This window comes from Hippichthys cyanospilos, chromosome 3, assembly GCF_059441005.1.
Source record: "Hippichthys cyanospilos isolate Australia breed blue-spotted pipefish chromosome 3, RoL_Hcya_1.0, whole genome shotgun sequence".
NCBI lineage: Eukaryota > Metazoa > Chordata > Actinopteri > Syngnathiformes > Syngnathidae > Hippichthys > Hippichthys cyanospilos.
The window spans coordinates 9,692,858-9,706,454 of NC_142371.1; the positions used below are offsets into that span (position 1 = coordinate 9,692,858).

The following is a 13,597-nucleotide window of genomic DNA, read 5'->3' on the forward strand; positions in this document are numbered from 1 at the left end:
CTCTTCCGAGTTAACCACGGAAGAGTTATTGCACCTGCAACAACAGCAGCAGCAAGATTTGCTTCAGGAGCAGGAATCCTCAGACGATGAGAATGTAAGAGAGGAGGCTTCCAGTGCAGTGATCAATGACATGTGTGCTAAGTGGGGTGAGTTGCAGGCGTTTGTTGAAAAATACCATCCTGATACCACAGTCACTAATCGTGCTGTGATCATTTTCAATGAGACTGTTATGGCGCACTTCCGAAAAATTGTGCAAAAAAGGCAGAAGAAGCAACTTACAATGGACAGGTTCCTTCTTAAAGAAAAGAGGAAGGCTACTGCCCAGCCAGATTTACCTCCACAGAAGAGAGAGAGAAGGGAGAAAACCCCTGAAGGCGCTTCACCTAGCGTCATCATGAAAGGGGATTCCCCTTCCAAGGATTAACCCTCCCTCCCGTCCTCGCCGCATCCATTCCCGTATGCCATCAGCCACTCTCCAAAACGTAAGTAAATTATACAAAATGCTTAATAATGCTTTATATATCTTTATCATGTACCGCTTGTGCACATTTACGTCCTCATTGTTGTTTAGATACATGTTCTTATAATATTTTAGGTATTTTTCTTAATGGTAAAAACGGATTAAAATAGTTTCCATTATTTCTTATGGGAAAAATTGTTTCGGTGTTTGAACAAATCGGTGCTCAACCACCACCTCGGAACGGATTATGGTTGAGTACCGAGGTACCACTGTATATATATATATATATATATATATATATATATATATATATATATATGTATTTATGAAGTCTACATACCAAATGGCAGGCAGCTCAATAAGCTAAAATTTTCAAAAGGGCTAAAATATGCAAGTGCGATTGAATCGTACGTAGAAAGATGACCAACGTCAACATACGCCTGGTTGTAACCATTAATTAATCTTTATTAATTTATACATGACTGATACATGATATTCAGGTGAAATAAGTGGAAGAATTACCCATATTATTCTTTGTGACTCTCCACAAGGACATAAATACTGGTGCGGAAGACCAGAGGGGGATGGTGGCGGGGCGATGGCCCTCGCGTGAGAATCAGGCAGCGTCTCGGGTCAAGCATACCTACCTGTCCGAGACTCACTCGGCTGCCCGCGGGCATTGAAGGCCACCCCCCGTGGCTGGACCGAACCACGTTGCACCCCGCTTCCCACCTCAGAGTGGCCCTCCTTTTGAACACAGAGCGTCCGGGCATAACCTCTTTGATATTGGTAGCAGCAAGCGTTCTACTAACAATTAACATCTTATGACCTCAACAAAAAAAGTACTGTACAGCTACTGCTAATAGAATCTAAGAACCTGGCCTTGAGGCTTTTACACGAGATTAAAGTGCTAGAAGCAAACCCACCAATCCACACTTCGTCATATATATTTACTGTATATAGCATCATTTACAGGATAATATACATTATATTGTAACAGCTGAAATGTCAGCACAAATAGATCACTGTCACACTTAACAGCAAAATATATATGATTATATACACATCTATATAATCATACATACCGATATATATGTATAATTTTCATATATGCATGTAAAACGGTTGAGCACGTCTCAGGCTTTTCAACTGACAGCCAGAAAAGCAATTGTGTATTAAGACGTACAAGCTTTACACGCTCATCTCTTGAAAGCGCCACGGGGGGGCGGGCAAAGTGCCGCGGGCCCTGGCGGGGCTATTTGAGGTCACAGGACAGTTATTTGCATATTCCACAAAATCTATTGCAACATATTACTGTCTACTAACAGTACAGCCGGTGTTAGCTGGACTCACACGTACACCCACTGAACAGAACATTACGACGATGGCTGATCTGGTTATAGCTGTGTGCTTTCAGATGGTGTGCTAGGACTGTGAACGACAGGAGGACTACCACACACAATATACGCCATTAGTTTAGCCTCAAGAGGACAACCTGAAATTGGACTGTAGGAGGAAAAACCAAACGGAACAAAATAAACAAGCCAAATCGTTCCCTTCCGTCTTCACCTTCATGTTCCAGTAGCCTTTGCAGTTATCCCAACAAGATCACTTGCTCTGGATACAACGCTATCGCCGCGTGGATAGGAATGTGTTTCTCCTTGCTTCCTCGTTCGCTTAGTGAGTAATGTCCTACTGCATGGGCAAAAGGCGAGTAGCTGCTGGGAACGCCGCTAGGGCGGTATAGCACAGTCTTCTTCGTAATCCCTTTACACCGAGATTCGCACCTCTTGACACTCCCTCCTACGCTGCAAAGACGCTGCACGAGGCCATAACAAGATACACGAAAAGGTAGTATTTCCACAGAGAGAGAGAGAGCGAGAGAGAGAGAGAGAGAGAGAAAAAAGCTCCAGAGTAACTGCAGTAGTAACGCACAACGAGCATCCCATAGAGGGCTTCCTGCCTAGGGAGCCCCGGTGATGCACATTCAGGGTTGGGACATCGCCATGGTTCTAAGGAGGAGTGCTCCTCACTCTGCCTTAATGCAGGACTTGTCTGTTTCCCCTGCGGTGCGCCCAAGTTGTTACTCGAAAGCCCAGATCTCTATGTCCTGCACATAGAAATCTTCCTTTTTCGACAGCATGGGGTTCCCGAATGTTTTGCATGAGTGACTCCTGCCGTGGTAAAGATCGCCGTCCAGCCAGAGACCGAACTCGCCGCTGGGAGAAAAGAAATTTAAGTTGCGTGCTCCAAATGTTTCCCACTGCTCAAAAGTTCTATCCATGGGGGTCGGGGGACTCACCTTCCGCCACCGAAGGCTAAGGAGTCCATATCTCCCTTGATGAAGAACATGTTGTCACCAGTCCATTTGTACACCTGTTGTAGACACAATAGTGCATATAATCGGATGATATTGCATGACGTCCCTGTTGACATTGGTTAATAAACTCTTTACAATACTCATTAACCCAATGACAACGTATGCGGCACCTGAATAAACATCAGATCTTGCAGACAATAAAAATGAACAAACTTCACAGCCTACTTAAGTTAGACGATTTCATTGGAGCAGTTCGCCTGGTACCTAAAGCAGTCTTTGGACTCATTTTTTCCACACGCTTTTGCTTTTTACAGATGCTGCTTACGTACGATTCCATTTTTAACCATACAATCTTCATGCCATTTGAATGTTACACAACCTGTAATTAATTAGCAGTGTGTACCTCAAACTCAGGATTGAAGGTGAAGAGGAAGGTCTCTCCGGTGCCATAAAAGCCATCGCTGACTTTAAAGGGCTCTGACGCGAGGGCACCAAAAACCTAGAGTGAGTGGGGGGGGGAAAAAAAACAAAACAAAAAACAAACTCAGAGGGCCCAATTCTGTAGCGGTGTACTAAACTTGCAAACTTACAAAGCATACCTGCCCGTCACTATCCTTAATGACCATGAGCACCGGGGTGTCCTGTCCCTGCATGGCTCTGTACAGCGTCTTGATGCTCATGCCATGTTTCGATGTGCCAAAGGCAAGCGTCCACGGGTAACCGATGGTCCGCGGTGGCAGGTTCCTCGCAAGCTACCCGACGGAAAGTGGGAGACACAAAAGGCAATGAAAGCCTAAAAAGGCCACAGCGACCCATGCTCAATTACATCTGCAGCGACCTTTGAACACCATCTGCCATTTAAAGAAGACTAACATGGTCGCAAACAGCCAGTGATGTCCCTGGAGAAAGGGAAATGGAACACCACATGAGAGCGCCTGTTGCTTTCGCAATGAAGTCTTAAAAACAAGTTTGTTTGACTTCTTAACACCTGCACGGGACTAGCAGTTTTCCGTTAAGGAAAGAAGAAGAAAAAAAAATAAAGAAAAACCCTTAAGATTTACCCTTTACTGCTAGGTACAACAGCCTGCAAACTGTATTCACTCTTGAATAGTTAATCAGACTGTGGCCTCTTGTTGATTCAGCACATTCTGCTGGCGGCGCTGTAATGAGCGTCCTCAAAACGATGCCTCGAGCAGATGAGGCTCCACTTGGCTCGCCTCTGCGCTGCCCGCTTACATCCTCAGGGTGATTGCAGGAAGTCGCATATTGGCAATCTATCGGTCAACGTGCCAACTGGGACTCATTTGGAGGCGCGCGACTGTGTGTAAAAGCAAAATGCCTGCAGGGCCTACAACACACATGCAGCAGCACTAGAGGCAGATGATCCAGATCTGTGCATGCATATCTCCCAGTTACCTGCTTCCTCCTGGTGATTTGAATGTACTGCCATAATAAATAATAATTTCAATCTTGTATTGTTCTGAAAAGTGCTCAGAAAGCTAATCGCTGTTACTGTTATTTTGTCATTAAATGCCAATGTTTCAAAAAGGAGGTGTAGCACATTTTCTCTTTTCAATCTCCAAAACATCCTAGCACATACTAATCTTTTGGTCACATTACATCAATGCTATTCCATACCGCTCACAGCGCCGCGAGGCATGTTTGCATCTGGTGATTGCTCTAGATTTGTTCATTTAAAAAAAAAGATTATGGTCCTCAATTATTTTATTTTATTTTTTTTTAAGTTGAGCAGTGGAACAGCATGTCTCAGCTTTCACACATTTTCAGCCATCTGTCAGAGGGAACTACCACTTCAGCAGTGTTGTTATTGTTGTCAAAATCTCTTCTCTTATTCTGCACATGGACAGGGCAGTCATCAGGGCGCCTAAATGTCTGTTGTTCTATCTAAACTGCTGAAAATAATCCAGCAGAAAAACACAAAGCAGTTGTGCAGAGGACAGGTACAAGAAAGTTGAAAAGATTTAATGTCTATTCATACATTGTGTTCAAGGGTGACAGAATTATTAGTTTCAGGTACATGTTCCTCTTAAGACCCAAAAACAGATGTTATGGACCCCGCAAGACCAAGTTTATGAACTACTATTCCAAAGGAACACTCGAAAAAGGACTTTAAAAAAGTACTCAACCCGAAATCAACTTTTTTTTTGGATGATAAATTGTTTAAATGAGTGCCTACTAATGACGTCCATATAAGCAAGTGATTATTTTGACATTTTAATGCATGCTTCTTGAAAGCTTGAATTTGGGGCAAAAACCAGCTGTGTGGCACCATATTAAGGTAAACACTGGGATCTGCACAATTTGGCTGTTTGTCTTCTCTCATTGGATGAGCAGAGACTATTGATGCAACTTGGTGAATCTGACGTAGTCGCTCTGGCACAGTAGCATACACAGGCGGCCCAGTCATGTACACACCTCCTACGAATTGCAATTGGAATAGTAGTGTTTACGGGCATCCTCCTATCGATTTTCAGGTTTGTGATGTATTAGCTTCGATTTGCTAAGTTTATTTAGCATAACTCGGCATTCCATTGAAATGATTTAGGTCATGATTTAGTCTAGGCTGTCAATTAGTCAGCGCACCCAGTCCCATCTCTCCCTTGCAAGCCCAACATTTCTCAAGGCAAAGCTCCCTTTGAGCGCTGTTGGTAAACAGCAGTAAGAAGGTGAGGTTTATCCCAAGCAGATGTGAGGAAACCTGCACAGGATTAACTCATGAATAACTGCAGGCCCTGGCAATATCCCAGGAAGAGTACTGGTGGGTTCACAGTGGTCTTTCAAATGATTCTAGATAATAAATGTTGTGTTCTTCAGTCCCAAAATAAAATTGAAAAAGGACCATACTGATTGTCTTCAGATCAAAGTTCAAAGGACAGTATCGGTAATGAATAGGACTGTGTTGTAACTTGCACATCTGTGAAGTCCTCATTCATGCTCAACAGTTACCGACAGGTGTTGATTCCAATTTTAACTTGACAACCCTGGGCCAAATTGTGCACATGGCATCTGAACACTCGACTAGCTTACAATTGTCACATTCAATAGCACAAAACATGACAACAGCAACACCGGACAATTGAGCAACTTGAAAATGTAAATCAAGCAAGAAAAGCTTCATGCATAACTGTCTGTAGTTTGCAAACAACATTGAGTGTTGTTAAAAGGAAAAACGATGCAAGACAGTGGTAACTGTACTATTGTCTCAGCTTTTTTGTATAGCATGGAAAGCATCAATTGAGTGAATATTTTCAATGCAGTGAAGTTTATCAGTTTCAACATTAGATATGTTGTTTTTGTCATAAATTCAACTGGACCTAGGTGGAAAAGGATTGGCAAACATTTGTTGAAAAATCTAAAGACAATTTGACTTTCTCAGAGGAAATGATGCTACATGTTGGTTTTAACTCGTTCAGTGCCATGGATGAGAATTCTTTCCTATAAAGGGACAATGTGTAAGATTTAGACTGTTTTTCATTAAAAATTTATAAATTTAATCATTATAAATTTCAAAAACTTGTAAATAAATGTGTTCTTAACAACCAACAGTATGTTTTAAATATAATCATAGGTCTACTTATCGTTAAATTATATCACATGGAGGGGTGGCACATCTCCGGAGGCAGCCATGTAGCACCTCCTGCTGTCCGTAATGAAAAACCGTCTAAATCTTATACACTGGTATTACTGCAATTATAAATAATAAAATTCTTGTCAAATACGTTTTTTTTAATGGAGGGTAGCTGACTCCCTTGACTAATGCTTATCTAATATAAACCAATTGCGTACTGTAGAGATAACTGTGACCATTGGATGGTGATGTTTCCACACATACAACACAGGTATTACCTACATGCAATTCTAAGTAAGGAATAGAAATCAAGCTTTCAAATGATACCACCCATATTTACATAGACATAGCACACAATATTCTGTTGGCTTTACAAGATGAGTGACAATGCCTAATATACTGGCCCTTTAGAGCAGGGGTCCCCAACCTTTTTGAAACAGAGAGCTACTTCTTTGGTCCCCAGTAATACGAAGGGCTACCAGTTTTGCGTGAAGACCCTGATCATGTTATTGATATCACACAATAATTAAGAAACAGCTGTAGTATATATGTAAATCAAGTGTAATATGTAATGTATGTCATAGATGCATAATCGTTAGAAAAATCCCAAGAAAATCACAATGTTCTACCACCTGTAAACTATTTGCAGAACAGGTTTACGGGCTACTCATGTGATACTCAGGGGCTACCCAGTGCCCACGGGCACCACGTCGGTGAACCCTGCTCAAGAGGTTTCCTTTTCCGATAACACACGAAAGAGTTCACGTGTCCTACTTTGCTTCACAGTTATGAAATGATGTTTGTGTATGTTGAAGCTGCAGCAGGGACTATACCTTCTCAATCTGATCAGCCTCCAGGAGATCACTTGGCTCTCTGAGGTTTGGTTTGAATGTTTCAGGCTCTAGTTCCGTTTTGATGGATGTGTCATGCTTGGAGTTCACCTCCTCTTTGGTTGTGATCTAAAACAACAAACACAAGTCAGTGCATTGCACATCAACACTAAGAATGACATTTTCAGATTCCAGAGAGTTCTTTGGAGGTGGTTGGGGCATCTCACAGTGGTATTAAGACCACCAAATTTGCTTCAGCTACAGCTGCTTTGAGTAGGAAAATCCAACACAACTTTTCAATGGGATTCCCATGACCACACTTATTTGTCACATACAAAACACATACATAAAATGTATGCGTATTTAACAGAAAACAGCTAATAAGAATTTGTACACAGACTGCTCCGAAATACCACCTGCCACAAGATAAAGCTATAGTGACGGCAAAACCGATACAGTGAAAACAAGCCAACTTCACTGCGCTCCAGTGACAAATATTTTCAGTCAACTGCTTGAGAAGGGTTTTCATACATAGCTTGAATTTAGTTTTACACTCTAAAGCAAACTTACCAAACTATTTTTTAATCAAAGCAGTGGCAGCATTTGGTATGCAAATATATTTGTGTGCAACAGCGGCAACTGCAGAAGTGTGCAGTCCGCTGGAGCCTAAAGGAGACAGTGTTGGGCAGGGACAGCAAGCAAGGCTGGCCGCATTATAAAGTGGGCGGGCAGACAGAGCTGATCTGGGCACCTGAAGTCTTTTGCAGAGAGAGCGCAGATCTTCGCTGTTTAGAGCATCGATCCGACGGTGGTACTCCGTCATAGACACTACCTGGTAGTACAAAGACAGGAACAGGTAGAACATAAAGGGCTGCCAGGTCTATTACTGGCAATGACGAAGGGTTTCTGAAGTCCCATTAAGTGCATTGCGTTGCAGTGCGAAACAGGTGTGGACTTCTTTGGACAAAGCCATTGGTGAAATTTTCTCAGTTTATTTTGCATGTTTGTGTAATACGTTTCAAAGGATCAATTTAGAATGTTGAGTAAAATATTTAAAAGATAATCCAACGCACTGCTCCAAAAAAAAAAAAAAAACAACAACAAAACCTCGGAAAGACCCACCGATCAACAACCAACGCAAATGACAAATTGCTCCACTTGAAAAAGAAACAAGATTTTGACAATATCAATGTTTAATAAATCAGCAACAAAATGTAATTCTCAAAAGCATGGTGTACATTTTAGATTGCAAAAGTGTCAATATTGACAATGGCAACTTTTAAATCACAATACGCGATTCCAAGCTGCAAATATTTTCATAAGTCAAATGTACAGTGGAATACTACCCGCAAAATTATTTCTTGAAGCATAAGCAACGCTTCTGTCTGATCATTTCTTTTATTGAAAGGAAAGAAAGCATAAACTGTTACAAACGCATCGTCGCGAGCTGCTGTCAGCTGCAACTCATGCTCAAGTTCCATAACAACTGACTCTCACAGTCCTCCTTAGCAGTTTTAATGACCGGACAACAACGGACATTATTGCAACTTACAAGAGGAAGTAACCAGTTGCAAGACTCGAGCGAAATAGCTTTGCTGATCGCTTCAGTCACAGAGTGTGGAACACTCCCATATAGCATTCACATTTGCATTGGCATCTCACTTGGTCAGGTCACACAGGTAAAATCCTTAGATGGCCCCAAAGGGATTCGCAACGAGCAGGAGTAGCCACCTGGTCCATTCCCAGATATTTGACTTTGGTCCGCATGGTATTATAAGCAATCAGTTTTGTATTTTAGTAAATTTACTGTATTTAAAAGCTTGGCGGTTAGCAAACAACATCTCCATATTTGAAGTGACATGACTTCTTCACGAGTTTCCACCTGTCATGTATACAGTGCACCCCCAGGTTACGGCGTCCGTGACTAACGTTTTAGCCACATTACAATGTGGAATACTGAGTTTTTTTGTCCCCTCTTTAAGAGATTTATCCCGCTTTACGATTAACATCAACAACTGTCATTTTGCCTCCTTCTTGAGTTGTTTTTAGGTAATTGCTCTTATTTTCGGTGTCAAACTGCTTCCGGTGCAACGTGTCTCTACAATGCTGATCTGCTATTGGTCGGCGTCAAGACTCCCTAAGATACTGGTCTACTATTGGTTAGCGTGATGGGGTCACGAAGATGCTGGTCTACTATTGGTCGGCGCACGGGGTCACAAAGATGGCTGCTTTAGCACTTACTATACTATTTTGATACCAATTTACAACATGTATATACAACTTTTATGTTTTTACCTGTGGTTTTACACGCATTAGCTAATTAACATAGGTTTGGATTGCCCGCCATACGGCGAATTTGCAATCCCAACTGCGGAACGGATTAATCTCGTAAACCGGGGGTCCACTGTATCTGGGTGCCACCCACTGTCCAAAATGAGACACCGGAGCACCATTTTATTTCGTTCAATTCTTAGTACTTTACAGTACATCAATCCTTGCGATGAAGTTGAGGGCATTTTACTTCCTCTGGATATTTAGGTTTCATTGTAATTTTGTTGTTGTTCTTTATTTCATTATGTGTTCTATACAAACTATGTACGTTATGAACAAATGTAAAAAAACATCATGGAAAATCTCCATACCTTTCATGCAATTTAAAGATAAAAAGGTAAAAAGTGTCCCCTCGTTGCTTTATCTTTTACACCATCAGTGCATCTATACTGCAGAGAGATGCATTGTGAGTTTCCTGCACGCCAAACAGACGAGTTTAAGGGAATCGCAGATGCCACGGGCCCTCCTCCAACATCAACCTACAGTACAGTAAAAAGTGCAGCGAGATTCCTTTTTCTAGTCGTGTTGGGACAATAATTTGACAAAGTACTTTTGATCGTGTGTCTAGTGCAAAACGTCGCCAGTGGCCGACCAAACATGATAACAGGTAACACTTGAAATTCCAATTTATTACAACAATGCTACGTTTTGTCTTCACCGCTTTAAGCTGACTGTTGAGGACAGTAATTGGAGAACACTCGACAGTAGTACGGTGAGGACGAAAGGTAGCGTTGGGAAGATATTAATGTTGTAATGCAGCTACCGGCTCCACTCTAGGGCGACGTCCGAGTGCCGTTATTCCGAGGGTAACCCTTTCTGTAGCCCGATTATGGCCAAGGGATGGAAACAGGAAGGGATACTTGTTATATATTAAATAAATATTAAAAGTTATTGTGTAAGGTTTAATAATGAAAGCTTTAAGTAAATATTTGTACTGCAGTAATCTTTGTCTCAACTATGTAAAGCACAAATACTTTTCACATTTAAACAATTCTGGTACCTATAGACACATGCATTAAAATTCCTGGCAATAGGGGAACCATTGTATTGGGATACATAGGGGACCAAAAAGGATGTTATTTTACTTTGTCTATAGTTTTTTACTTGTATTTTTCAACATTATATTTACACTTGATCCCCACTATTTGAGGAATTGGGACCAGACCAGCACTCATGTAGATATCATCTATATATCTACATCTAGATATCATCTATATATAATTTACACTGTTATTAAGCCACTGTATTTAGTATGAGTTTGACATCCCTGCTTATAAAGTCAAGTCAAGTCAAGTCTTTTAATACATTAAATATGTATTAAATATGTATACATTAAATATGTCATAAGACCTAAATATGCATATAGAATACAACAAGTGGATTAAAAAAAAAAATAATTTGAATTGCATATCAGACAATGCGATACATAAACTGGCATATCAGCAAAACCCTGTCCAGGTGGGCCTGATATAACGGAAATCCTCTTTTTGTAGACACATTGATGTGCAAAAAATAAAAGATCAAAAGACGGTAATGATAAAAAAAGATGAAAACCATCAACAATAGGTCGACGTGAGTAGAAAAACAAGAAAACAGCTTTCAACACGAGCAAGAGGAATATTGCAGGGCTAACTCACATTCAACGCTTTACTGAATATTTGTCATTTGAATATTTGTAAGATGTACAGTAAGTAAGAGTGGATTCTTATAAAAAGGGATTTGAGCACAAAGCCATAATTCAGAGCTGGATCCCCAGTGTAAATAAGGCTTTGAACATGTTTTGGTCAATTCGATTGCGACCAAAACAAGAGTTATTTTTTTTGTTTTTTGCTTTGTGCAATTATCCAACACCTAATTGATCAGAAATTAACTAGCTGCTCTGCACCAATAGATATAACTTTACCTTTGAAAGAAAAGCATTTCATGTCTGACTGATTTTATCTCCCTAAGACCAGTGGCCATTAAAGAACACAATCCAGAGTCCAGATCAACATTGTGACCTTCTAAGCATGGCTTTTCTCCAACAAAGTTGCACCCCATGCGGCCAACTCTGGCAGGAGACGCAGCACAAGTCAAAAGCAGAAACGGGCTAAAACTTCCACTATCACATAATAGAACTTTATAGCCTGATGTATAACAGAATAACAAACACTGTGACTAGAAAATCACAGATACACTGCTTCTTGTTCCTTACAGGACCTGCCAATGTTGCCCATTAGTAAATTCTTTGTTAGTGACAAGCTCTCTTTACAGCTTCCAATAATGCAGTTAAGGGACTTAGCTACCATTCCATTCTCATAAAAATTCATTTGAGCGCCATTTCATGTCCATTTAAAGGCACTTTAGTCACCTAGTCCACACCATCTATCACCTTGGTCCAATGGACCCAGAGATAAAAGAATGTCCGTCTAACTTACTACGGTATGTTTTCTTTGCATAGATAATTTGATAGCCAACACCCAAAAATAGTGAATTGAGTGTGGTGTTTGATTGCAACATTACAAGTGGGAGGTAAAAAGTCTCATTTCACAGTTTACTGGCACCAATTTTGAATCTACGTGAGTATCATGTGTTAAGTGTTAGCAGTGGTAGTATGCAACAGTAGTATTGCATCCGACTGTCTCCAGGACCAACAAACTGTGACTATATTGCTGGGATGATGAAGAACTCAGAACAGAACATTTAACATGCCTCAAGTAATACTAGGTTCAGAGAATGAACACGAGACTATTTCTCGTGTGTCTCGCATGCACAAAAGAAATACAAAGTGGTTGCTTCACACGAAGAAGAGAAGGAGCTCCTTCTTTGACAGGAAAAACATCACTAGTCAAGCTGGTGGTTATACAAAAACCTAGCCTAAGGTAGATGGATTCGCAGGCAACCGCGCTGAAGTAACAACTTGAGGGTGCTTATCATAAAAGTAAAAAAAATAAATAATGCAATTTGGTTTTTAACAATCAGTTATCTGTTCATATTCTGGCCTGATAAGAGTACATATGTCTTTGTTCTTCATCAAAGGTAAGCTTAAATGTTTTATGCCAATGTCTGTTAGCCTGTCTATGGCGTTTGCCATTAAATGTTATCATCATGTTGCCAAGTTTTTTTTATTAGGCAAAATCATATAATTTGGTCAAACATTTATGAGTTTAAGATACAAATCTTAATCGTACATTGTGTTATTTTCAAGTTTACAAGTCACATAAACGCATATACATAGTCAGTCAGTTTTAAATTAATTTTAAATTTAAGTGGGAGTGACAAAAGTCAAAGCAAGCACACTTGCCTGGTATTTGGAACTGAGACTATAAGAACTGGTGCAAGAATTACTTGAGGTGTGCATTGGGAAAAATAAAATGACATGGATTCTTCATATCACAGCTTTTCATCTGTCGTGGGTTCCCTTTATTTTGATAAAAGGGTTCACTGCAAGTATGATTTCCACATTATCAAACAAAACTGAATATAAATATTGAATATTATTGAGCAGCTCTGTCAAATGTTGGTGATTCTTATTTCTATTTTTACTATTATCTTTTCTTTACTTCTCATTTATTTCCATTATTAAAGACATTTAAAACATGTGCATTTATCTTTTATATTCATTTTAGAAGTGAATGATAAATATATACACCGATCATTTCTGAAATAAATATTTATTTATATTATATATTATATTATAAAGACGAAATTTCTAACGTATTAACCGAAGGAAAAACACTGATGAAATAACCCTGGCGCAGAAAAGGTTCACGCTTCCACGAAAAAGATGTTACTGAAGCTGAAGGTCACAAAATAAGATGCTGTTTTACAAGATTTCACAGCGGGCTAGGCATCGTAAAAAGGCAAGTGGCACAGTTTAAGGAATACAATGCGCATCTGAATTAGAACCCGACCCACACACTTGCTCGGTTGACACCCATACAGGTTTGTTTACACGTAGAGTTCAGCCTCGAGGCACAATGAAAGCGTTTAACCTGTTTTGACTACGCCAAAGTTGCAAGCTATATAGTTCATAATGCTGTGCAGTAGAGTCCATATTCAACTGAACGGAAGGCGCTTACATTTTC

The 13,597-nt window shown here is 40.3% G+C and overlaps 1 protein-coding gene across 9 annotated transcripts in view; it reads right to left on the minus strand.

Annotated features, from left to right (window-relative positions):
- Positions 1 to 899: 899 nt before the first annotated feature.
- Positions 900 to 13,597, minus strand: part of oxr1a (oxidation resistance 1a) — a 176,655-nt gene continuing 163,957 nt past the window's right edge. For 8 of the 9 annotated variants that reach the window (XM_088411797.1, XM_088411795.1, XM_088411793.1 and 5 more), the window contains 6 exons: positions 7,951 to 8,031; positions 7,203 to 7,328; positions 3,380 to 3,532; positions 3,184 to 3,279; positions 2,763 to 2,836; positions 900 to 2,679 (listed from right to left, as the gene is read on the minus strand). In XM_088411797.1, coding sequence (XP_088267923.1) covers positions 2,544 to 2,679; positions 2,763 to 2,836; positions 3,184 to 3,279; positions 3,380 to 3,532; positions 7,203 to 7,328; positions 7,951 to 8,031 — 666 coding nt within the window. In that variant the 3' untranslated portion in view covers positions 900 to 2,543. The remainder of the gene's footprint in view (positions 2,680 to 2,762; positions 2,837 to 3,183; positions 3,280 to 3,379; positions 3,533 to 7,202; positions 7,329 to 7,950; positions 8,032 to 13,597) is intronic. The other variant, XM_088411791.1, reaches the window with a different exon arrangement.